The 27,025-nt window shown below is 37.3% G+C and overlaps 2 protein-coding genes across 3 annotated transcripts in view; one reads left to right on the forward strand and one right to left on the reverse strand.

Annotated features, from left to right (window-relative positions):
• The window catches only part of LOC129757232 (uncharacterized), a 55,048-nt gene extending 44,487 nt beyond the window's left edge, over positions 1–10,561 (reverse strand). For both annotated transcript variants that reach the window (XM_055754387.1, XM_055754395.1), the window contains exon 1: positions 10,365–10,561. In XM_055754387.1, the coding sequence (XP_055610362.1) occupies positions 10,365–10,397 (33 nt within the window). In that variant the 5' untranslated portion in view covers positions 10,398–10,561. The remainder of the gene's footprint in view (positions 1–10,364) is intronic.
• A 10,966-nt stretch (positions 10,562–21,527) lies between these two features.
• On the forward strand, positions 21,528–23,246 carry LOC129761036 (uncharacterized protein K02A2.6-like). The gene has a single exon (XM_055758734.1). The coding sequence runs from the start codon at positions 21,528–21,530 to the stop codon at positions 23,244–23,246; it is 1,719 nt and encodes a 572-aa protein (XP_055614709.1).
• The last annotated feature ends 3,779 nt before the right edge of the window (positions 23,247–27,025 follow it).

Genomic DNA, 27,025 nt, shown 5'->3' on the forward strand with positions numbered 1-27,025 from the left:
TATTTAGTTGCTAATAAAAATACGTCCTAGAATCTTAAAAATGTAGCTACCGTAAACTGGGGGAACTTTGATCAACATGAAATTTTTGCAGATAATCATCATTAACTAAGTCTTAAGTTATAATATCTAAAAACTGTTGACTACGTTTGAAAGCCTATAAATTGAGTTACAAATAAGCTAAATTTCGTTATTATTAGGAGATTTTTAATGTTACTTAAAATGTAATTTTAAAATCTTAAAATATCTGGTTTTTTGATGGCTCACAAACAAACATCTCTCCTGATCCAATCTAAGCATTTAAGAGCAAATGGGTTGTTTAATGTGAAATTCCAACGTTTTTCTTGGTTAAGGTTTAGTTTAAGTGTTATTTATAGGGTCATGATGGATGATATGGATGTTGAAAAAAACGGTCATTTTCCGTGAAAAAGCTCGTATATAAAAAATGGCTAAAAACCCTATCAAATGGTTCAATTTGAATAAAAAAAACCCGATTTAATACACTTAACAGTGGATTGGAGCCTTTCTAACAGAGTGTAAGTTATATTTGGAAATATATAAAATAATATAGAATACACATGATAGATTCCTTCCCTCTGCATCATATAAGTATGATTTCAGATATTCAAACAAGCAAAATTCCGATCTCAATATAAAAAAATGATGCATAGTACGTTTTTTGCGGAAAAGCGAACTGGTATGTAAGGAGTTCATTTTATGTATGGAAAGAATGGTATTTAAACAGTTGAATTTCCAAGTCTTATAACACGCTGAAATGGTGCCGTGGTAGCAACTAGAACTTTCACGATGCTGGTCACGGTTCGAATTTTACTGTTTTTTTATGCTTTTTTTACTGAATAAGTAAAACCAACTACAATATTGATGGATAGCCGTGACACGTGGCCTAGCATGATACCTTTTTTAGAGCTCAACCATGCATAAAAGAAAAAATTCTCACAAAAGCATGGGAAAGTAATATGACTATTAAATGATTAATCTCATTCTGAAAACTAAATCTGAAATCTTATTCTGATTCTAAAGTTTGAATTTTGAGTTACAGCACTTAGTCTAATATTTTAATATAATTTCCAATTTCAAATTCCAGGTTGATCTTTAATCCGAATTCTTAATCAGAATTCTAAATCTGAATTCTCAATCTGAATTCTGAATCTGAACTCAGAATTTGAATTATGAATCTGAATTCTGAATTCAAATTCAGAATTAAGATTTTAGAATTAAGAATTTAGAATTCAGAATTCAGAATTCAGAATTCAGAATTCAGAATTCAGAATTCTGGATTCTGAATTTTCAATTCAAAATTTTGAATTTTGAATTCTTAATTTTAATTCTGAATCTAAATTCTAAATCTGTATTCTGTATCTGAATTCTGTATCTGAATCTGGAATCTGGATTCTAAATCTGAATCTGAATTCTAATTCTGGGTTCTGAATCTGAATTCTGAATCTGATAAAGATGGATAGAAAAATGAAGAGAAAAGAGCAAAAGAACATTTTTGCAAGGAAAACTTATAAACGCACACCATACTTTACCACGCAACATCAATCATTATAAATTTTCAATTCCGATATTCTTTCTTCAAGAATCTAAATTTTCACCGATATGCTGAAAATAAATTTACAAAAATCTGAATTCTGAATCTGAATTCTAAATCTTAATTCTGATAGTGAATTCTGAATTTGAATTCTGAATCTGAATTCTGAATCTGAATCTAAATTCTGAATCTGAATTCTGAATCTGAATTCTGAATCTGAATTCTGAATCTGAATTCTGAATCTGAATTCTGAATCTGAATTCTGAATCCGAATTCTGAATCTGAATTCTGAATCTGAATTCTGAATCTGAATTCTGAATCTGAATCTGAATTCTGAATCTGAATTCTGAATCTGAATTCTGAATCTGAATTCTGAATCTGAATTCTGAATCTGAATTCTGAATCTGAATTCTGAATCTGAATTCTGAATCTGAATTCTGAATCTGAATTCTGAATCTGAATTCTGAATCTGAATTCTGAATCTGAATTCTGAATCTGAATTCTGAATCTGAATTCTGAATCTGAATTCTAAATCTGAATACTGAATCTGAATTCTGAATCTGAATTCTGAATCACGCGTTTATTAAAATTGAAATTCCTTTAATCCAAAATTTTTTTTTATGATTTCGGATTTTACAACTTTTAGTAGTATGGTTTTACCCCTAAAAGTATGCAGCACCCTTAATTTCAGAAAAATTGTGAAAAAAAGTTTTCACAATACAAAATCGTGTTTTCATGCGTAATGATCTTTAAGTCATCGTAAATTTATCAAAAACTGTGAAAATTAGTATTCTGGAAGAAACAATTTCAGAATTGAAAATTGATAAAGATGGGTAGAAAAGTGAGGAAAAAATTTACGTATGATGAAAAAAGTGAAAGAACATTTTTGCAAGGAAAACTTATTAACGTACACTATACTTTACTTCGCAACATCTTCATCAATTTTAAATTCTGATATTCTTTCTCCACGAATCTAAATTTTTCACCAATATGCCGAAAATACACTTACAAAAATTGAATTCTGAATCTAAATCCTGAATCTGAAATCTAAATCTGAATTCTGAATCTACATTATTTTGAATCTGAATTCTGAATCTAAATTTTGAATCTGAATCGAACTCTGAATTTGAATTCTGAATCTAAATTCTGAATTTGAATTCTGAATCTAAATTCTGAACTCTGAATCTGAATTCTGAATCTCAATCTGAATTCTGACTCTGAATTTTGAATCTGAATTCTGACTCTGAATTCTGAATTCTGAATCTGAATTCTGAATCTGAATCCTGAATCTGAATTCTGAATCTGAATTCTGAATCTGAATTCTGAATCTGAATTCTGAATCTGAATTCTGAATCTGAATTCTGAATCTGAATTCTGAATCTGAATTCTGAATCTGAATTCTGAATCTGAATTCTGAATCTGAATTCTGAATCTGAATTCTGAATCTGAATTCTGAATCTGAATTCTGAATCTGAATTCTGAATCTGAATTCTGAATCTGAATTCTGAATCTGAATTCTGAATCTGAATTCTGAATCTGAATTCTGAATCTGAATTCTGAATCTGAATTCTGAATCTGAATTCTGAATCTGAATTCTGAATCTGAATTCTGAATCTGAATTCTGAATCTGAATTCTGAATCTGAATTCTGAATCTGAATTCTGAATCTGAATTCTGAATCTGAATTCTGAATCTGAATTCTGAATCTGAATTCTGAATCTGAATTCTGAATCTGAATTCTGAATCTGAATTCTGAATCTGAATTCTGAATCTGAATTCTGAATCTGAATTCTGAATCTGAATTCTGAATCTGAATTCTGAATCTGAATTCTGAATCTGAATTCTGAATCTGAATTCTGAATCTGAATTCTGAATCTGAATTCTGAATCTGAATTCTGAATCTGAATTCTGAATCTGAATTCTGAATCTGAATTCTGAATCTGAATTCTGAATCTGAATTCTGAATCTGAATTCTGAATCTGAATTCTGAATCTGAATTCTGAATCTGAATTCTGAATCTGAATTCTGAATCTGAATTCTGAATCTGAATTCTGAATCTGAATTCTGAATCTGAATTCTGAATCTGAATTCTGAATCTGAATTCTGAATCTGAATTCTGAATCTGAATTCTGAATCTGAATTCTGAATCTGAATTCTGAATCTGAATTCTGAATCTGAATTCTGAATCTGAATTCTGAATCCGAATTCTGAATCTGAATTCTGAATCTGAATTCTGAATCTGAATTCTGAATCTGAATCTGAATTCTGAATCTGAATTCTGAATCTGAATTCTGAATCTGAATTCTGAATCTGAATTCTGAATCTGAATTCTGAATCTGAATTCTGAATCTGAATTCTGAATCTGAATTCTGAATCTGAATTCTGAATCTGAATTCTGAATCTGAATTCTGAATCTGAATTCTGAATCTGAATTCTGAATCTGAATTCTGAATCTGAATTCTGAATCTGAATTCTGAATCTGAATTCTGAATCTGAATTCTGAATCTGAATTCTGAATCTGAATTCTGAATCTGAATTCTGAATCTGAATTCTGAATCTGAATTCTGAATCCGAATTCTGAATCTGAATTCTGAATCTGAATTCTGAATCTGAATTCTGAATCTGAATTCTGAATTCTGAATCTGAATTCTGAATCTGAATTCTGAATATGAATTCTGAATCTGAATTCTGAATCTGAGTTCTGAATCTGAATTCTGAATCTGAATTCTGAATCTGAATTCTGAATCTGAATTCTGAATCTGAATTCTGAATCTGAATTCTGAATCTGAATTCTGAATCTGAATATGAGTTCTGAATCTGAATTTTGAATTCTGAATTCTGAATCCTGAATTTTGATTCCTAAACCTGTATTCATAAAATCTTCATATAAATTCCCCCCCAACGCAGTTTTCTGTACGGCTCTGCATTTTGTTGACACCCGGCATGGCTATAGACACTATAATTTCATATATGAAATTATAGTGTCTATAGGCATGGCGGACTCTGAAGGAAACGCCCATCCGCCATTTGCTGCATTGAAAAGCAAGAAGTGTAAGATATAAACACTGTTGCCGTATTTGCCCCAGCAGACTGAGAAACTGCCCAGACCACGGTGCGTCTTAGTAATGCCTTTTAGCTATTTGAGTTTGAGCCACTCTTAGTCAAGCGTGCCGATGGTTTATTGGATAGCGTTTGCAACTTGGGATCTGAAGGTTTTTGGTTCGATTCCCGAGTCAATAAATTTTAATTTTTTATTTTGATTATCTCTAATTAATAAATGATTGCTGGTGCTGCTGCTTCGAGGCGCCACTAGCAACTTTTTTTTATGCCATAATAAGTATGATATGTATTTGGTAAAGAAAACGGTTTCAACTATTTTTTTTTTTTCCCGTTTTTGAAAGGGTTGTGTAGAAAAAAAAATGCATTCTTTTGAGACTAAAATCATTTTAATTGTGCAGCCCAGTTTCGCAAAAACGTTCTTGACATTTTTAAAATGGCACATACAAATCTACGGACATCAACAGAACTCGTCGAGCTGAGTCGATAGGTACCTATAAAGGTATGTCTAAGACCCATAATTAATGATCTCTCAAATCGACCGATAACCAAACCTTTCTGTTAGAAAGGCAAAAAGGTACCAAACCATGACTAGTAAGTTTTTTTGAGAGAAAGCGAACTGGCATTTTAGGAGTTTGTTTTATAGAAGGAAGGACTGGTATTTAAAATGTTTAATTCTCTTTGAAATCGTAAGCTGACGTGGAGTTGTGGTAGCGTTCCAAACTCTCGCGCAGCTGGTCACAAGTTTGATTCTTGCTGATTTATTTTTAATTTTTTTAAACTCGATAGATCAAACCAACTACAGTGTTGATGGCTAGCGGTTACGCGTGGCTTGGATGATACCTTTTTTAGAGCTCAACCATGCGTAATACAAAATATTCCCACAAAACTTCCCCTACCCTATTCAGAATCTGAATTTTCAATCTGAATCTGAATTTTGGATATGAGTTCTTAATCTGAATTCTTATAGAGAATTCGTTTTCAAGTGGTGGTGCACCGGTGCACTACCGGTAGTGCACTTTTTATCGTTTTCATGCTCGTTTTCACGATAAGTAGTGCACTGGTAGTGCACCATAAAGTGGACGGTGGAACACTCTGAAAATATTTGGTGTTGCTTGCGCTCTCACCAATACTATCATGAATTTTGAAAACACGTGCTTCCCGATGTAAACAAATATCAGCTGGTTGGTTTATTTCTATACCGCAAAAATTGCGTTCGAGATGTTTTTTTCTCTTTTTATCCCGAAGAACGGAAACTTGTTCCGGATTCAATACCAGTGTCGTTTCCAACAGAGGCAGAGAATTTCACCTGGATGGCACGTTCCAAAGCAAACAACGCTCCCAAGAAGAAATGTGTCCAGAAGGCTTGCTGCAATCGGTTCCAGGCGATGCCGAAAAAGAGCAGCAAATCAGAGTGCAAAAAGGCCAACCCAAAGATCTGGTGGAATCGCCCAAACCGAAAAGTATTTTTGTTCGGGAGGGTTCTATAAGTTGGTCTTCACAGCAAGAAGCGTTCAGCTGCATCGAAGCTACTCTACTAGCAGCAAGCTTCGAGCTGTGCCTTAGAGTGACGATGCTCGGTTGCGCCAATTCCCGGATTCCCACCCGTTGCCCTCCAAAAACGGTAGTTCGATACTACACCCGCACCCAAGATTTTTTTTTTGTAATCTTAAATGGAAATAGGTACTCGAACGAAGGATTTGCGAGAAATAAACGTTCAAAATACCGGAACCTTCAAGCTGGGGTAACTGCAGTCTAGCAGCAGCAAACATAGACCGCCCAGAATCAGCCGGTATTGCAGTTCATCAGAGCCAGAGGCGAATCTACCAAGCAAAATAAATCTGAAATCTTAACAATTCAACATAATACATAAATTCATGCTAAAATTTTCATATTGTTTAAAAGACTAAAGTAAATTTCATTTCAATTTTCGAAGTAAAACGAAAACAAAATACCAGCTGTAATGGATTTTTGACAGCTTGATGTTTTTTGTTGACACTGCCGATTTCACGCACACCTACAAAGGAGAGTGCAAAACTCGATTCATGCTCGTTTTCAGCGTGGATGGTGCAAAACTTTCGGGTGGTGAAAACGAATACGGTATTAAGATATTTTAAGAAAAGTTAACCGCCGTTCATTGATTTTTGTAAATTTGTGTTTCGGCATACCGGTGAAAATTTATGTTCTTGGAGAAAAAAATGTCAGAATTGAAACTTGATAAAGATGAATATATAGTGAGGAGAAAATTTACAGATGTTCTGATGAATCTAAATTTTACATCTAAATTCAGAATTCTGAAATCTAAATTCTGAATCTCAATTATGTATGAGTATGCTGACATGATCAAGTATGGTTAAAAAAAAACAAGGTCTAAAATCTTCGAATGAATTCCCCCCAACGCAGTTTTCTGTACGGCTCTGCTTTTTGTTAATGCCCAAACATAGGTCTCTGAAGGGAAGGAAACGGTAAGCCGCCATTTGCTGCATTGAAAAGCTAAACGTGTTAATTATATTTTCCGCTGTTGCCGTATTTGCACCAGCAGACTGAGAATCTGCCCAGAAAACGGAGCGTCTTAGTAATACCTGTAACCCATTTCAGTTTTAGCGTTTCAATCTTAAGCGTACCAATAGCCTATTGGATAGCGTTGGTGTCTTATGAGATGAAGGTTTTGGAATCGATTCTCATGACAGAATTTTTATTTTTTTGTTATCATCAATATAATCGAATAATTGCTGGTGCTGCTGCTTCGAGGCGCCACTAGCAACTTTTTTTTATGCCATAATTTGTATAATATGCATTTCGTAAAAAACTTGTTTCAACTATTTATTTTGTTTTTTTTCCCGTTTTTGAAAGGGTTGTGTAGAAAAAAAAATGCATTCTTTTGAGACTAAAATCATTTTAATTGTGCAGCCCAGTTTCGCAAAAACGTTCTTGACATTTTTAAAATGGCACATACAAATCCACAGACATCAACAGAACTCGTCGAGCTGAGTCGATAGGTACCTATAAAGGTATGCCTAAGACCCATAATTAATGATCTCCCCAATCGACCGATAACCAAACCTTTCTGTAAGAAAGGCAAAAACGTGGGAACAGTGCGAGGACTTAGGGAATTGCATGAAGGTAAAATTTCATTTGTTTTTGAGGCCATAAAATATTGAAAAATGTTTATAATTTTTGCCCCTAAATGTATGCAGCAATATTGTCCTTCTTTTAAGTATACTTGTTCTTGAAAGAAAACGTGGAAAAATTCAATAAAGTTTGAACAAAAAATTACTGTTATCGATGTTTTAACCCGTTTTTGCTAAATGGCATCAAAACAATAAATTTGAAGATGTTAAGATACGTAAAAACCATGGTGATCAAAGTTACCCCGAAACTCGAAGTCTGGTTTTGTAACAAACATTTGATTATTATCACCAATGTCGTTTGAATTAACTGCAATCAATGTCATGTTCAATACTCCTCACTTACACTTACTGAGGGTGTTTTAAGGGGGTAGGGGAGGGCCTAACACTTTCAAAAAATCGATTTTTTTTATTTTTTTATTTTCTTAATGTAAAACATTTCAAGAATGTTGTGTCAAATTTTCAAGTCAATTGAAGCAAAACTGTAGAAGTTATAGGCCTTTATCTCCTCCTATCTAATACTGCAAGAAAGCAAGAGCAGAAACTTCAAACGCGTTTTTCTCGAAAGCACATTTTCAAAGTCCGTGGACATCGTCATTTGAAAACTACTTATCCGATTCTTTTCAAATTTGGAACATATTTTCCAGACCCCAACGTTTTTCTTTTTTTTTACTTTGGGGAGATTTTACAGATAAAAAATGGTGGATTTTTTCGTGAAAAATCGTAGTTTTTACTTCAAACAGCCACAAAAATTTCATAATTTTTTTTTAAGTTAAATAAAAACGTTGGGGTCCAGAAAAACATCTATTAAAAATATTTTACTCTGATTTTTTGAGTTCAGATGATTCTGTGCTGAGATACAGTGTCCACCGCAAATCCTGTTTTCTAAAAGGCATGCTCGAAAGTGCCCCGTCACCGGCTCATTTTTCATTATTTTTCTACAAAAAAATTACTAAATGTTCTTTTAACAATGCTTTGTATAATGCAAAAAATTGAATACATTTGTTTGAACGATAGCTCTAGAAAAAAAATCGTGAAAATGGTGTTAATAATCATTTAGATTTATTTTATCTCGATTGCATAACTCGTTCACAAGCTATTCTGAATCTAAATTTAGAATATAAAGTCTTGATCTGAATTTTGAAGCTGAATTCAAGTTTAAATTTTGAATCTGTTTTCGAATTTTAATATTGTCTCTTAATCTAAACTCCGGTTCAGAATTTAAAAATGAACCAAGAATTGAAATTTGCTTCCAAATGGACTCAATTATGATTGAGCATTCGATTAACATTTTTCGTTCATTAAAACAAAAATTTTTGTTTTGATAAGTTTTCATTTATACGTCCAAAAAAGTTTTTTTCCTTAAATTGGCTTAGATTCACTCGGATATTATCCGGGTTTTGAAATATTAAATTAAACTCAATTACCTGGTTTTTGCAAGGTTTAAAAAAATGCTCGGAATTTTACGGCCTAGCTTCGTGAGAAAATAAATCAGGGAAGCTCAAAATTTGATGTTTTGGTTTCAATCTGAACTTATTATTTTAATTATTTATTTTCAATCCGACTTGTGAATCTGAATTCAAACAAAATCGTTATTTTGAAGCTTGGTTTTGATTGAACCCTGCAAAAAAAAGTTTAAAAACTTCGAATCTGAATAAGAATTAAAAATTCAAGATGATTTTGTATATTATCTTATTCATATTCGGAAATTTTCATCCAAATATTAAAATGCATAACAGTTTCGAAAACCATGAATCTAATTTTGTGTGAATAGCAAATCCAAATTTAAACCAGGATTTCAATACAGTTTTACAATACGAACTGAAAATCAAGGATCCGAATTTTGGTACAGTATCCGAAATATGTAAACAAGTACAATTTTGATAGTTTGGAACCAGAACCTCTAAAAGAAGGTAAATTTCATTGAAAATTTAATATTCAGATTTAGAATTGAATTTCTAAAAAAAACGAATTTTTCAACTGTAGCAGAATTTTGACTTTAGGATTAATTTTCAAGTTTTTGAAATCAGTTCTGAGTCAAATGTGTTATGTACTATCAAATAACCTTGGTAAATCTCCCGTACCTGCATTTTTGAGCAATTATTTTTGAAAAGAGCATAATTTTTTTAAAAATTCTTCTGACATCGTTCTATTCCATAAATTGGAATCTAGTAGTTGTAAATAGATCAAAAAATTCATCTGCAAATAATCACTATGTAAACTAAAAACTTAAGTTCCTTTAAGTTAACCTTTTTTCAATTCATCTAAAGATTCAAGATTCTGAACTAAAAATTGTTTTTTAAAATAGAAAACATCAATGTTGAAATGTCATAACAGAATGATGTTTTCATTTGAAAACTAAGACAGTTCCTTTACTTTGCTTATCACGAGTTCATTTCAGTCACATGCATAAATTTAAATAAACTTCAATCGATATCCAATAAATATTTAAACCCGGCTGCCGTTTTTGGAAGTCAAACATTTCACTTTCATGTACGACCCGATAAGAAGTACATATGTACACTTTTTATTCCTAAAAAAATCACTTTATATTTGTAGCTAAGAGAAATTATCGTTCTTTACGAAATTTCAATAGATCTTCTCAGTTTGAAATCCTTTTCATTCACTTACCACTAATAATGTTGTGGGACTTCGAGTTATCATTTTCACGGTTTTGATTATCTTCACTGATATGTATTTTTTTGGATTTTTTCAATGCTTTAAATTGGTCCAGATTTTTCACTTAAAACTTTCTGAGATGCTTCTCTCGTAAGGCACAACACTTTGACTTTGTTCCTGTTCCCGAACAAACCACCCACGTGAACCACCGCCAGTACCGCACTAAACTACCGTGGAAAATAATGATCTGATTTATATATCGGCAAATAGAAACAAAATTGCGAGCGAGCACAATTCGTGTTTTGCGAGTGTACTCTACATTTTTTTTGCTTCTTCTTCCAATTCCTACAACACATCTGTATCAAACGTCCCCCATGTTTAAAGCTTGATCGTACTTAGCAAGAAAAAAAAGCTGCGCGGTTCACATCCAGAGTGAGAGAATCTGGCGGAAAATGGAAAATTCGCAGAAAGCAACATGAGCGCGTGTCAATTTTTAAATAATAAAAGAACGAATTGAAAACTTAAGCAAGTATGTAGAAATAATTGGTTTAAATAGTGGTTTTTCAATTTTTTTTTCAGAGCATTGATCAAGAAGAATAGCTTAAAACGGTGCTTTTAATGTCATTTCAGAATTTAAATTAACACGACAGCTTCCTACTCAATTTTATATTGGAACTTCAAGATTTCAACGAATCGATATTTTGAAAATTAATTACCTAATAAAATAAGGTGAAAAGTAAAAAGTGCCGAAAAAGTAGAAAAAGCAAAAGGAGCAAAAAGAACAAAAAGAGCAAAAAGAGCACAATGCGCAATAAAAGCAAAAAGAGCAAAAAAAAAACAAAAAGAGCAAAAAGAGCAAAAAAAAAGAGCAAAAAGAGCAAAAATTGCAAAAATTACAAAAATTTTAAAAATTACAAAAATAACTAAAATTACAAAAATGACAAAAATATCAAAAATAACAAAACAATCAAAAATTATAAAAACTACAAAAATTACAAGAATGACAAAAATGACAAAAATTACAGAAATGACAAAAGTGACAAAAATGCCAAAAATGCCAAAAATGCCAAAAATGACAAAAATGACAAAAATGACAAAAATGACAAAAATTAAAAAATTACAAAAATGACAAAAATGACAAAAATGACAAAAATGACAAAAATGACAAAAATGACAAAAATGACAAAAATGACAAAAATGGCAAAAATGACAAAAATGACAAAAATGACAAAAATGACACAAATGACAAAAATGACAAAAATGTCAAAAATGACAAAAATGACAACAATGACAATATTACAAAAAGGCAAAAATGAGAGAACACCTTTAAAAAAACAAAAAACACTACAAAAATTATTTTTAAGAAATGCAATCACAACATAATAATCAAAATCAACAAAAATGAAAGTAGAAAATGAAAAATAAAACATCGACTCGCCTCAAGATGATAACAAATTGGTACAAACACTGCGAGAGACAAAAAAAATAAGTGTTGGAAAATCTGCCACTGATCTCGAGAGCGAGTAAAACGAAATGCAAAACAAAAAATAAGCCGTAAATACTAAGTGGAAAACTTGCTCCAGCAATGTTAATGATGTTTGATGCCAAGTGACTCTAGTTCAAACTAATTCGGCAAGTACCATTCTCAGCGTTTAGCTTACGGGGAAAAGAAGACGAAGACGGCAGCGTAAAGCGCGTTGCATAAAATGCGAAAAATGGCATGAATCATTCCATTCGGTTTTAGAATTTAATTCATAGCTGGCTTAACTTCTTCTCCCATCAAGGCGGGGTGAACAAAATCGTGGTTCTAACTCTGAGACAGGGTGATCTCCGTAGCCCCTCTAAGCTATACTACTATTGGAATTTTGTTGAAGCAATTGCTGCTTCTTCTTCTTTTTCTTCTATGGCTAGCTACAGGTAAAATAACCATAATAATAGGAGGTGTTAGCATAGATAAGATGAATAACTAATTTGCTGCTGAATGCGTTCGTTCGGGAAAGATCGAGCAGTTGTGATTGCTTATCCATAAAGTGACCGTTTTGTAGCGCCTTTGAGGTAGCACTGAATTCAATGATTGTTTTAACGCGAGTGATGATGAGTAGGTATAATGTGGCAATTTTGAAAATTAAATATTTTATTAGCCTTTTTAAATTAATATTCAATTATTTCTTGAATGCAATTGGGTTTGATAAACATGATGAGAGCTGTAAATGAAATAGGCAAAACATAAGATCGGTTGGCTCAAGAATCGGCAACCAGAATTTACAGCATTTCGATAGGGTTGAGTTAAGGCTTGTACCACTTAGAATCGGGTCACTTACAATTTCCGATTTATCTCTGAGGAAAAAACCTACAAAATTCGTTAAAATATGTTTTTGTAGGGTTTTTATTGAACTTTAGGAAAAAAATACATAGGGTAAATATACCTAAGACAACGGCTTAAGGAAGCTGTTTTCATTAATTCAATAGAATTGCCTTCCATGTTGATTTGAAACTGATATTTATTCATTGAACTATATTTTGAATACTGTTTTATGAAACTATGTAGGAAATAGATCAATCCATTACGTACTTTTGAGTCAATTTATGATTTATTTTTCTCATTCAAGTTCCTCCATTGTCGTACCAGGTTCCTAATTCCGTCGTACAAGGAGACCGGAATTGTCTCAATTTATTCCACCCTCTTCTGAAATACATTTAAAATATTGCGGTTGCGGTTCATGCAATTAGCATCAGCTTACATCGAACGGATCAACCGCGCAGGATAACAGCAGAAGTTCTCTCGAGTAACCAGTCGCAATAAGCTATGAAACTAGGCTAGCTTTATTGTAAACAGGTCTACCATTGCTTGGCTAATGCATCTGCAGGCAGCAAAGTATTATAGGCCTTCTATTCAATTCTACCGAAATTGTCTCAAACTATTACTCCCTCATGAGGGATAGATTTGAAATTTTGCGGTTGCGGTTCATACAAATGCGATTATTTACTTCGCACGGATCAACCGCGCAGGATAACTGCAAAGTTCGAATGAGATCTAAGTCGCAATAAAATGGACTTGCCAAGAAATCCCAAGGTAGCGTTTTTGTAGCTAGGTACCATTGCTTGGCTAAGGCAATTGCAGGCAGCACAATATTAGACCTTACAAATTGAATCCACCCTGCAAATGTATTTTGTACCAACACACTCTCCAACGGACTGGGCTGCCATGATGCAGGATTTGTCTGTAAAATAAGATTTTATAACATTCATACAGACATTTTTCACAAATTACATGGCACAAATTTACACAGTAACTGCATATATTCAAAGAACATCAACATTTTTAATAGTACTATATGTTTTTCTACGCAATGAGACTGAATAGTAAGACATTTGAGGAGAGGCAGAATCACACTTGCGTTTTGTCAACATGTGTATTCTTATTCATGTGGGAACCCTGGCGAGGGATATCGACACAAAGCAACGCCACGTTGATGCGTGTAATGCGCATTAGACTGGTTCAGCTCATCTATTCGAGTTTTTTTGCGAGCGATAAAAGTTTTTGCAATTTTTTTTTTTCGGAAATTGACGCTTCGTTATTCTAACATTTTGTTGTTTGGGTTCAAATTTTTGGGAATATGTCAAAAACGACAAAACATCTTTTGTTGAAAATTCACTGAGAATTTATAAAAATGCAGCAAACATGAGTCAAGTATTAAAACTTATATGAGATCCAAACCAGAGACTCGTGAACTCTTATTTCAAAGTTTAAATGATCCATTCATCCAAATTCTCTTGTCATTTTGACCTTCAACGGGAATTTTTTGCATCGTTTTTTCATGCATCTTAAAGATTAAATAAAAATCGAGGTTTTCGGTCCAGGAATTGAAATTTTTTCCTCGAGTTGATACCCATTTAGAGAATTTCTGAAAACTGGAGAAGTTTTAGTTTTAGTTTTCAAGGATCTCTCAGTGACCATTCTGTAGAGCAAAGCGTTTGGTCGTATGTGAGATATTGCAGTTTGAATGCAAGAAGTTTAAAAAGTCTAATTTTCAAATAATTGATGTATCTCATGTTTCAAACACTTGAGAAAGGTTTAGTGTCATCAGATAATAGAACCAAAAATAGTCAAATCTTAAAATATGAAATAATTTTGAAGAAACAATGTCATTGGAGTTGAACGTTAGAAATGTGAAAGTTGGAGATATTCTTGCGTGCACCCAAACGTCTATTCAATATGCACGATACTGTTAGTAAATAACTTGTAAAACCCAACCACTAAGCTTAAAAATCCTTCAATTCTTTGTTCATTTGAAACCATGCATTATAAGCAATGCTGAATACATTCAAGTAATTTATTAATATAGTGGCTAGTGAAGTAGACAATGTGCAACTCGAGACCCCATACACCCAACCCTCGGGTAGTGGTCATATCACCTCTTGTCTGCAACTCCGATTCTCTACCTCCCCGTGGTACTAGCTGGGGTGCGAGCAACCTTAGCGGAGATCGGGTACCCAACCCCGGTGGATGCTTTGGTCGCATGCAGAATGAGTTAGGGGGCTTCGTACGCGTCTGTTCTCCATGTTAGGGGCGGCGTGCGGAGTGCAACAACGTCCTGGTGGTGTTCGGGACCCAAAACAGCAACATCACGACGGTCCTCCTGCGAGATAGTGGGGTTAGCTGCGGGCCTTGCGAGCCTGTGACTACTAAAAAAACATAAGCAACGAATAACGAACAACAAATTTCGGATGGAAATCGGCAAAGACCCACGCGACGAAAAGGGACTAGCGATTGGAAACTTGGAACATGGAACTGCCGATCTCTAAATTTTGTGGGCAGTACCCACGTGCTCTCCAACGAATTGAAGAGCCGCAAATTCGACATCGTAGCGCTGCAGGAGGTATGCTGGAAGGGCTCCACGGTACGAACGTATCCAGATGGTCGTGCCATCTACCAGAGCTGCGGCAACACACACGAGCTTGGAACAGCTTTTATAGTGATGGGAAAGATGCAAAAGCGCGTGATCGGGTGGTGGCCGATCAACTCACGAATGTGCCGGTTGAGAATCAAGGGCCGGTTCTTCAACATCAGCATCATCAACGTGCACAGCCCTCACCTCGGAAGTACCGGTGACGACAAAGACGAATTCTACGCGCAGCTGGAGCGTGAATACGACCGTTGCCCAAAACATGATATCAAGATCGTCATCGGGGATTTCAATGCTCAGGTCGGCCAGGAGGAGGAATTTAAACCGACAATTGGAAGGTTCAGCGCGCACCAGCTGACCAACGAAAACGGCCTCAGACTTATTGATTTCGCCGCCTCCAAACGAATGGCCGTACGTAGTACCTTTTTTCAGCACCGCCTCCCACACAAGTACACCTGGAGATCACCGTACCAAACGCAATCACAGATCGACCACGTTTTGATCGACAGCCGGCACTTTTCGGACATCATCGACGTCAGATCCTGTCGGGGCGCCAACATCGAGTCGGACCATTATCTGGTGATGGTGAAGATGCGCCCAAAACTCTCCGTAGTGAACAACAAGCGAAACCGGCGCCCGCCTCGGTTAAACATCGCGCGACTGAAGCAACCTGAGGTCGCGGCAGACTACGCGCAATCGGTTGAAGCAGCGCTGCCGGCAGAGGGCGAGCTTGACGAAGCCCCTCTCGAGGACTGTTGGGATACCATCAAAACAGCCATCAACAGTGCGGCGGAGAACGTCATCGGTTATGTGGAGCGATCTCGACGGAACGACTGGTTCGACGAGGAGTGTAGGAGGGTGATGGACGAAGAAAATGCCGCGCGGGCGGCAGTAGTGCAAAGAGGCACCCGTCGAAATGTGGAAAATCACCGACAGCGGAAGAGGCAGCGAGTCCGACTTTTCCAGGAGGAGGCCTGGAGGAGGAGGAGCTCGAGGAGCTGGAGCAGCTGCATCGTTCCCAAGAAACACGAAAGTTCTATCAGAAACTCAACGCATCCCGCAAAGGCTTTGTGCCGCAAGCTGAAATGTGCCGGGATAAGGACGGGGGTATCCTGACGGACAATCGTGAGGTGATCAAAAGGTGGAAGCAGCACTTCGATGAACACCTGAACGGCGCACATGCAGGAGATCAAGACGGTGGGGGAAGGTACATCGCCGGCGTAGCCAACGACGAAGAGGAGCCACTCCCAACGATGAGTGAAGTTAAGGAAGCCATTCGCCAGCTGAATAGAAACAAGTCGGCTGGGAAAGATGGCATCGCAGCTGAACTCATCAAAATGGGCCCGGACAGGTTGGCCGATTGCCTACATCGGTTGATAATCCGGATCTGGGACAAAGAACAGCTACCGGAGGAGTGGAAGGAGGGGGTAATATGCCCCATCTACAAGAAGGGCGACAAATTGGACTGTGAGAACTACCGAGCGATCACTGTCCTCAATGCCGCCTACAAAGTGTTGTCCCGAATCCTACTCCGCCGCCTAACGCCACAAGCAAACAGATTCGTGGGAAGTCATCAGGCCGGCTTCATGGAGGGACGGTCTACGACGGACCAGATATTCACATTGCGGCAAATCCTCCAAAAATGCCGTGAACACCAAGTCCCTACGCATCATCTATTCATCGACTTCAAAGCCGCATACGACACGATCGACCGTAACGAGCTATGGAAAATCATGGACGAGAACGGCTTTTCCGGGAAGCTGATCAGACTGATCAAGGCGACGATGGATGGAACGCAGTGCTGTGTGCGGATTTCGGGTGAATTGTCGAGTTCATTCGAATCGCGCAGGGGGCTTCGACAAGGTGATGGTCTATCCTGCATGATGTTCAACGTGGCGCTAGAAGGTGTTATTCGACGAGCGGTGGGCGAAATGCGGGGTACGATTTTCAACAGATCCAGTCAACTTATCTGCTTTGCCGATGACATTGATATAGTCGGCAGATCATCTGCGGCGGTGGAGGAGATCTACCGCAAACTGAAACGCGAAGCAGGAAGGATTGGGTTGATGATTAATACGTCCAAGACGAAGTACATGCTGGCCTGCGGATCCGAGACCGACCGAACCCGCTTGTCCAGTAATAACAAGGTCACGATCGACGGCGACGAGCTGGAGATAGTCGAAGACTTTGTCTATCTCGGCTCACTGGTGACCGCAGACAATGACACCAGCCGTGAGATCCGGAGGCGAATTATCAGCGGAAGTCGTGCCTACTATGGACTCCACAAGCAACTGCGGTCGAGAAGACTTAGCCCTCGCACGAAGTGTAACCTGTATATGACGCTCATTAGACCGGTTGTTCTCTACGGGCACGAGACATGGATATTGCTCGAGGAGGACCTGCGTACACTCGGAGTATTCGAGCGACGAGTGTTAAGAACCATCTTTGGCGGCGTACAGGAGAACGGAGTGTGGAGGCGAAGGATGAACCACGAGCTCGCGCGCCTCTACGGCGAACCCAGTATCCAGAAGGTGGTGAAGGCTGGCCGGATACGCTGGGCGGGACATGTTGCGAGAATGCCGGACGACTGTCCTGCAAAACAGGTGTTCGCTACGAATCCGGTAGGAACAAGACGAGCGGGGGCGCAACGAGCGAGGTGGTTAGACCAAGTGGAGCGTGATCTGGCGAACGTGGGGTGCCCGAGAAATTGGAGAACGGTTGCTATGAACCGAGTGAATTTTAGGAATTATGTTCGTCAAGTTATGTCGTGAGACGGAATACTATGTAAATAAATAATAATTAATATAAACAGACTTTTTGCACTTATCTCCCAGCGCATCAAGTTCCTAGCTATGAAAAAACAAAATTACTGGATTGTGTTGTGATTACTTGTAAATCCATTATGTTCATTCTCTATGAGTCCGACTGTGTTAAGCAAAAAATAGTAAAAATGAACCGGTCTAATTCCAATTCTTGCAAAACGGTTTCCTATACCTGTCGCAAAATTACGACGAATTATGGGGCCAGAGCGATTCGATTTCAATCGAATAGATATTGACAAATTTATATAGTTCAGATTAGTTTGAAATCATTTTTCTAATTTTATTTCAACACTTTTCTGTCGAATTTTATGATTTTAATTGTTATATGCATTGACAGGAAGCGATAAAACAAAGAAACACGTTGGGGGGATCACTAAGTTCGTTTTTCAATATGGCGGAGTGCGTCAATAATTCCATTCACTTCGCGATTTCATTATCAAATAAATTAAGAAATAGTTTTTAAAGTGACAAATTTGTGATAGAAAATAAATTTACAAGCTTAAGTTTATCATGTGAAGTAGCCAATTGAAGTGGAAAGTGATTTTTCGGCTCTAAAACATGCATTCATGAATTGCGACGAATCAGAGGGATACGACGGAGGAGGGTACACCTACCCTACCTGAAAATATTTTTTTGCTGTTTTCCTGAATTTTCAAACTTTTCGTCAAATACCTCCCATCAGTTTCTGCATAGTGTTAAGTAAACACTGTTAACGCTTTACGCTTGACTACTGCCCAATGTATTTCGATGGGACGAAGCTGTGGGCAGTTTTGTGGATTAAAACTTTACTCAAGAACATCAAAAATTGTTTTATGACTGGCAAAGCCATTTCTACTTGTAAATTTGTTCATACATGGTTTGTCTTCTTTCAACGGCCAGGTTTACAGTTTTTGTATGGCTTGCCAAATCATCAAATTGATTTTCTATGATATATCGTGAGTATCGGCTAATACATAATCGCACTAACTTGATCGCATCGCCACACAATAAGAATAACAAATAGAAAATTTGTGACCTTTCTTTCAACTTTTTGCAGATATTTGTTATAAAATAAGCTACAACTTTGCCTAGGAAACTTTCTATCTGTTATTCTCATTGTAAGACAATACGATCAAGTTAGTACTAATAATCCGCGTATACACCGTTCACGAAATATCGATGAAACGCGAACAAAATCACACATTCAATTGCAAATAACTCATCACAGTCAACTCGTATCGCGTCATAATCTTCTACAAACTTGTTCGTCATTGTTTGAACTACAATTCCTGAAATTCTGGGCATTCTAGCATGCTGGAAACATATTTTAGGAAACAAAGAGTGAAAGAACGTCGATTTTTCATACATTTTGCTGAAAATCTCCATACAAATTTCAAGTCCTTTCCGCCAGCTCGTTCTTCTTCCAAATGATCTGAAACTTTCAGAAAATCGTTTATTCATTTAAATGCACCAGTCTAAGGGGTGCCGCGTTGAAAAAAATGTTGTAAAAATCATCCCATACTAATTTGGGCCAGTCTAATGTACAAGCATGAATTATAAAATTCCGGAAACCAGTGTAAAATTTCAAATACTTTCATTTAAGCAAGCTGAATGAACTTTTGAAGTTCTGCATTCTTGGAAGAGTGCAATTGAATATGATCTCAAAAATAAATAAACTAATATCGAAGTACAATGGACGGCTTCAATATATTCACAACAAGGTAAATTTATCTGGTTCATTTGACCTTGATTTTTTTTTACTATAGAGACTAACTAACAACTTTGAACAAGCAAGACGAATCAGTTAAATGTTTTAACCAGTTTAGATTAAAATTAACCATTCAACGAAGCAATACCGATTAAAGGCTTTTCTGAGCGGGAATTTTCACGCATCATACCTGTTTCTATTAGGTGCTTCATGCTAGTTAGAAGCAATAAGAAAATCAGCTTTAAGCTAAAAGTTTCGATTACGCAAATCATAAATGTGTTACGAATCTTCAACATCAATTTGCTCGAAATTCTTCAAATAGTGATACGACCTTTTCATACCTGACTTGTAGTTCGTTATGTTTTTTTTTTGTTCACATTGCACTTTCTTCGTGACAGTTCTCTCTGGTGTCCTTGGAGACATCTGGTGGCTCAACCAGTAAGTCGCATAAATGGCGTCAACTCGGAAGCGCCCTCGCTGACTGAAATAGAAGCGGCAATAAAAAACATGAAGTCCAACACAGCGCCTGGAATCGATAGCATTCCTGCTGAGATGCTCAAAGCCGACACTGCCTTGTCAGCACAAATGTTGCACCATCTTTTCGCTGACATTTGGGATACTGCAACATTCCCGGCTGACTGGATGCAGGGTATCCTCGTAAAGGTCCCGAAGAAAGGAGACCTGACAGAGTGCGATAACTGGCGTGGCATAACTTTGATCTGTACAACCCTCAAAGTACTCTGCAAAGTGATCCTGAACAGGATCCAGAAGAAAATAGACGCAACACTCCGACGGCAACATGTTGGATTCCGATCCGGACGATCATGTGTGGACCACATCACAACGCTACGAATTATATTGGAACAAATCAACGAAATCTAGGACTCTCTTCTGCTGGTGTTCGTTGATTTCGAAAAAGCATTCGACCGACTTAACTATGAAAACATCTGGGCGGCTCTAAGGCGACGAGCAGTCCCAGAGAAACTATAGTCCATTTCATCGAAGCACAGTACGAGGCATTTTCGTGCAAGGTATTGCACGACGATGTCTTGTCCGATCCCATCCCGGTAACTGCTGAAGTGAGATAGGGATGTATCTTATCACCGCTACTTTTTCTTATAGTTATGGATGAGATTCTGACTGAATCGATCGACTGTGCACCGAACCGAGGATTGCCGTGGAAGTGGAGCAACTAAACGACCTTGACCTGGTTGACGATATTGTTTTGTTCGCCCAAACACACCCGGATATGCAGAGCAAACTTGACGACCTCACCGAAAGCTCCAAGGCAGCAGATCTCAAAGTCAATGTCGGAAAGACCAAGTCGATGGAGATCAACACAGGAAATCTTTCCAGTTTCATGGTAGCTGGGCAACAAGTTGAGAAAATGTGCTTCCAGTGCTTCCAGTATCTTGGTAGCCTGTTGGTGGTACCAAGTGTTAGGGCGTGAAACACCCTACAACAAAACCGCTGGGCTCACTGCTGGCAGCCTATTGTCAGCTGATCGACGCGCCAACCAGCGGGATGAAAACACAAACAAGTGTGCTTTTATTATTGTTGTCCAAGCGAGTCGCACGTCCCAATTTTACTTCGTCAATAAAAGTCTAGTTTAAGCATGTAAATCTCGCGTGTATTTTAATTTGTGTATCCGCATTTCCCGGTACATAACAGTGGCGACGAGTCGGTCGTGTAATTTACGCGAAATTCGTGAAATTTTCGCGAAATTACTTCCCCCACGCGGAAACGACGTCGGTGCGAGATGAATTCGAGTGATCATAACCACACTCCGGATCCAATCGCTGGATCGAATGGGACCATCAACGGGCTCCCAAGTGGACAGCAGTTCCACCCGGCTGGCATGCATCAAAGCTCTATTCGCCCCACACAGTTCGGTCAGCAGCCACCGACGGGACTTCTTCTACAGTTCCCTGGGCAACAGCAACAGCAGCAGCAGTCGGCGCAATCATCATCACACCACCTCTCAGCATCCGATGCACTTCTCACCCAGCTCCTCCAACAGCAACAAGCATTTGCCACACAAATGCTCAACCAGCAGCAGGAATTTATGCGACAGCAGCAGGAAATGTTCCTCCGTGCGATGTCATCGCTCAGCGTACAGGTACCGTCCAATCCTGAAGTGATTCTTGATTCGCTGTCAAATCACATCAAAGAATTCAGGTACGATCCGGACAACAACATCACTTTTGCTGCTTGGTACGCGAGATATAACGATCTGTTCGAGCAAGATGCTTCCCGTCTCGACAACGAAGCAAAAGTCCGTTTGCTTCTCAGGAAGCTGGGTGCTGCTGAACACGAACGGTACGTGAATTTTATTCTCCCCAAACTGCCGAAAGATTACCCATTCGACGAAACCGTGCGAAAATTGGGAATCTTGTTTGGTGCGGCTGAATCACTAATCAGCAAACGATATCGGTGCCTGCAAACAACAAAATTACCCTCCGAAGATTATGTCACGTTTTCGTGCAGGGTAAACAAAAACAGTGTCGATTTCGAGCTAAGCAAATTGACCGAGGAGCAATTTAAGTGCTTGCTGTTTGTTTGCGGGTTGAAGTCGGAGTGCGATGCTGATGTACGTACCAGACTGCTAGCAAAAATCGAAGACCGGGACGACGTTACCCTGGAGCAGCTTTCGGAAGACTGCCAGCGGCTGATGTGCCTCAAACGGGATACAGCCATGATCGAGGGAACTACCGGACCAGCAGTGCAGTTCGTGGAGCGAAATCAGCAGCGATTTTCAAAAACTTTTCCGAAAAGTGTGAAACATAGTGCAAACAAAAACATTCCCCCAACCCCTTGTTGGAAGTGCGGCGCAATGCACTACACTCGTGTGTGCCCCTACAAGGACCACAAGTGTAGTGATTGTGGCCAAAGTGGACACCGTGAAGGTTACTGCGTAACCGAAAAGAAAAGTGAGAAGCCCTATCGCAGGCATCAAAATAAAACTTTCCGCGCACAGACAGTTAAAGTGCAATCAGTGCAACAAAAAAGGAAATTTATGCAAGCGACTATCAACAGTGCTAAAGTGAAACTCCAGATAGACACTGGGTCAGACATAAGTTTTGTCTCGAGGCGTGTGTGGGAGAAAATTGGGAAGCCTTCCACCACCCCCGCACTAGGAAAAGCATCCACTGCTTCTGGTGCCCCCCTCCAACTGCTCTTCAAATTCGCGTGTGACGTCAACGTCAATGGCCAGCAGCGCCGTGGCACATTCTACGTGGTCGACAAATCACTCAACGTGCTTGGGATCGATTTGATCGACGCGTTTGGACTCTGGTCTGTGCCAATTTCGTCTTTTTGCGACCAGATCATCAAACCGTCCACATCATTGAAGCAGCATAAACCAGCATTTCACCGCAGCATCTTTCCACCCACAATCGAACGGTCTGGCCGAACGATGTGCGGACACTTCAGCGAGCCATTCGGGAATTACGAGAGGGGAGAAGTTCGGTACCAATAATACCTCCAGCGACACCGAACTATCTTGGTCAAGATCCAGAACAGTCTCCAGATTTTCTACCGATGTCCCGTTGCTCTCTACATCTCCTACTCCTCATCACCAAGCTCTGCTGATATGGTAGTGTTTCAGTCAGCCATCAATTCAACAGCTGTCCAGGTGCCTCGTCGTTCTTCTTGGACCAGAAGACCGTCGATTCGGATTAACCCGCACCAGCTGTATTAAGGGAGGAGATGTTAGGGCGTGAAACACCCTACAACAAAACCGCTGGGCTCACTGCTGGCAGCCTATTGTCAGCTGATCGACGCGCCAACCAGCGGGATGAAAACACAAACAAGTGTGCTTTTTATTATTGTTGTCCAAGCGAGTCGCACGTCCCTTTTAACTTCGTCAAATAAAAGTCTTAATTTTAGTATGTAAATCTCGCGTCTTTTTAATTCGTGTATCCGCATTTCCCGGTACATAACACCAAGAAAGACATCGAAACCCGGATCAGAAAAGCCCGATTTGTATTTTCGAGTCCCGGGACATCCAGCAAACATTTTTGTACGTATATTTCTCAACAAACTTTGTTATACGTTTCATATACATTATAGAATCTATTATATAAAATTCTCTTGTAACGGTGTTTGTAGTACTACTCCTCCGAAATTACCCAACCGATTTAAATGAAATTATTTTTAGAATATTCTGTAGGCATGCGAATCGGTTTATATCGAATAAAAACAACAAAAAGTCGCATCAATTGTCCGTAGTCATTGAATTTGTAATAAATTCAATCAAATTAAAGTCATGGCCTTCAATTTTTTCAAGATTTTCTTTCCTTTGGGCGCCGGGCGGGCGGTTTGTTTTTCATCTCCATGGTTGAGGCGTCGCCAGCAAACGTCGAGAAAGGACTGTAACCAAGGCATAGCATACTGATTAGTTGAAATATTTGGGCGCGCATTTATAAACCAAGCATAATTTCAGTGCATGTGGTGGCGATATGAAGCCTAGATGTGTTTTTATCTACTCGATTCCTACATCATTTGTACAGCACATAGTAATGCATGACGCCCAGATTGATATTTTGCCGATCAAATCAAAACCATTCAAACGATTTAAGAAAATGAAACTATTTTAAGTTCAGAAGAAATTGTTGTCTGAAAAATATGAATTTAGTACTGATGCATATAAAATAATGGTATGACTCTTTGCGGACATTTAAAAAAAATTAAAGTGCGAAAATTTACATACAATTTTATAATCCAATACCCCTAGAATCATTTTTCGAACATGTACAAATGTGCTCAACTGAAGATATATGAAGTGCTTTTAAATTTACAGAACAATAACAAAATCCGTTGAAAATGAACAGACACTTGAACTGAACAAGAGCCTTTCCTTCAAAAAGGATTATACACGATTGAAGTTTATTTTAAGGTCTAATGCAAAGATTTTTTTGATTTTTTGCAAGCTTTAGTGAAAGTTATCAATAAAATAAGAAGAATTTTCAGTTAAAACATACATTAGAGGCTTTAATTTAGAACAAATGCAAACGTTCAACATTTACAAAAAAATGTATACATTATTTCTTCATCTATAAATGAGCCCAAAAAAAAAATCGGACTAAAAAAACTCAACTTTTTTGTCAAATCATTCACCGAAAAACTGTTTACAGGTTCACTGTTTGTTTACACAGAATTCAAGTACGTACTTAACATAAACGTGTGATTTTGTTTACTATATTTTGGCTACAAAGACGAGACTTTAAATCCGCTTTTTTGTGATTGATATTCGAGAAACACTATTTTTTTGATAGCAGAAGCAGATTTTTTTTTGATAAGTTTTTATGATGACCTGAAAGTGCCGAAAATAACATTAACTTCTGTCATTTCACACGGTGAAACAAGTGACAACGCGCCCTTTAGCCATTAAACATTTTCTCGAAAAAGGTCAGAAAGGGTATCCCGAGTGTTGAATCTGAAGCGGATATTCAAAATTTTTAAATGTCTTTGTAAATGAAGGTCTTATGGTAAAACAGCATTCAGTGAAATTGAAGTACCAAGCATTATTTCATTCTGGAGAAAAACTGCAGATATATCAATGAAAGTTGATAAAAAAGACAAACAGGAACAAGTATTTAATTCATTTTGAAGTCTTTACACTGACGCATCTGAAAAGGAATAAAGTGTTTCCACTTGCATCAATAAATGGGACAATTGTATACTTAGATATTTCTTCTTGAAGGAATATGAAAGTTGAACTGTGATGATAGCCGAAAGTCATTTTAATGTTTTCAAAGATTTCGAGGTATATTTACATGAAAACTTCCAGAGAAAACGAATGAACTCATGAAATCATCGTAGCCTTAACAGGTTAACTCTTTTCGGTCTTTTTAATTTTTAAAAACCTGCATTTCAATCAAATGTTATTGAATCTTGAAAATATCACATAATCTTAAATAAAATAGCAGATCACCTCCAACACTGTTCAGGAAATTTTTAAATCAGAACATCCCAATGCTTCAGTAAAAATCTTTATAAACAATTGTTTAAATTGGCAGATATGTCCATTGGGATAAAAATCCAAATAAAAATGCTGTAATTCGGTTGAAGTAAAAAATCTAAACACATTTTCCCCCATTCAAAACTGATCGTTTTCTTGATTAAATGGGTAAATGCTCAAAGAAATTTTATGCTTGAACAAATAATAAAACGGCGAACTTTTTTATGGACATGGTTTTGATGAACATATGGATATTAATTTCCACTGCTGCTTGGAAATGGTCAGTAAAGAATAATCTCTAATGTTTTTTTTTTATTTCTGCAGTTTTAAAAAATATACCATCCAAAGTTACTCGGGAGCTGAAAGTGGTGCGATAGGTAGAATATTGGGCATATACTCCAAAAATGGTCCCGATATTCTAAATTCTTTTTCCATAAAGTATCATATACAATAAATTTCAATTATTGAGAAACTTTTGATTTCGATTTCAACCTTAAAGTGAACTCGAGCAAAGCGGAGTAAATCATCTAAATGGTATTCAATAAACGAAACATAGATATTATCAACATATAGTTACAAATGGAGCAAGTTACAAAGAGTGGATTTTTTTAGCATGAGTCTTGCCAAGTTTGATGGTTACGTTGAGTGCTGAAAAAATCAAATTTGCAACGGGAAGCTGATACCTAATACCATTCGGGAATATTCAAAGCATACGAATCAAAGAAAAGTAAATGAAAAGTACTCATGTACACTGAACAAAATCCGGCTATAAGGTTTATTAGGAATTTTAGTGTTTTCGCACTAAAAGAAAATCCAATACTTTTTATCAGAAGAAAAATGATTTATTTTATCAGAATTTTCAATGAATGTTAATAGAGAGCAGAATTATTACGATTTATTATTAAAACTAGTGTAATGAATGGTTCCATCATTGAAATCAAATATACCTGGAATTTAATTTCTATTTCTCATCTTATTTATTCAAATAAACAAATTTAACCAAAATTATTTTATTTAAACATTTATTAAAAAATCAAGATATTTGAAAAGTAACACTGCACTGCACTTCAAACACTTTTCATGGATGGTGGGACACAGTTTCATGCCTGATCCATGTTGATCCTGGCTGGTACATGAATCCAGATTCAGCGGATTGGGTGCTGTTGTTCTGGTGGATTGGAGTTTCCTGGAAAAAAAATCCGCATTAAGTTTCAAACGAATTATGTTTTAAAAAATGAACTACCTATGCATGGCGAAGAATGGAACCGTGCACGTTCTCGCTGAAGTCCGGATCT

This window comes from Uranotaenia lowii, chromosome 1, assembly GCF_029784155.1.
Source record: "Uranotaenia lowii strain MFRU-FL chromosome 1, ASM2978415v1, whole genome shotgun sequence".
In the NCBI taxonomy this organism is placed as follows: Eukaryota; Metazoa; Arthropoda; class Insecta; order Diptera; family Culicidae; genus Uranotaenia; species Uranotaenia lowii.

What these genes read in the sequence shown, in the direction of transcription:
- LOC129761036 (XM_055758734.1), top strand. Translation starts at nt 21,528, where the DNA reads ATGAATTCGAGTGATCATAACCACACTCCGGATCCAATCGCTGGATCG.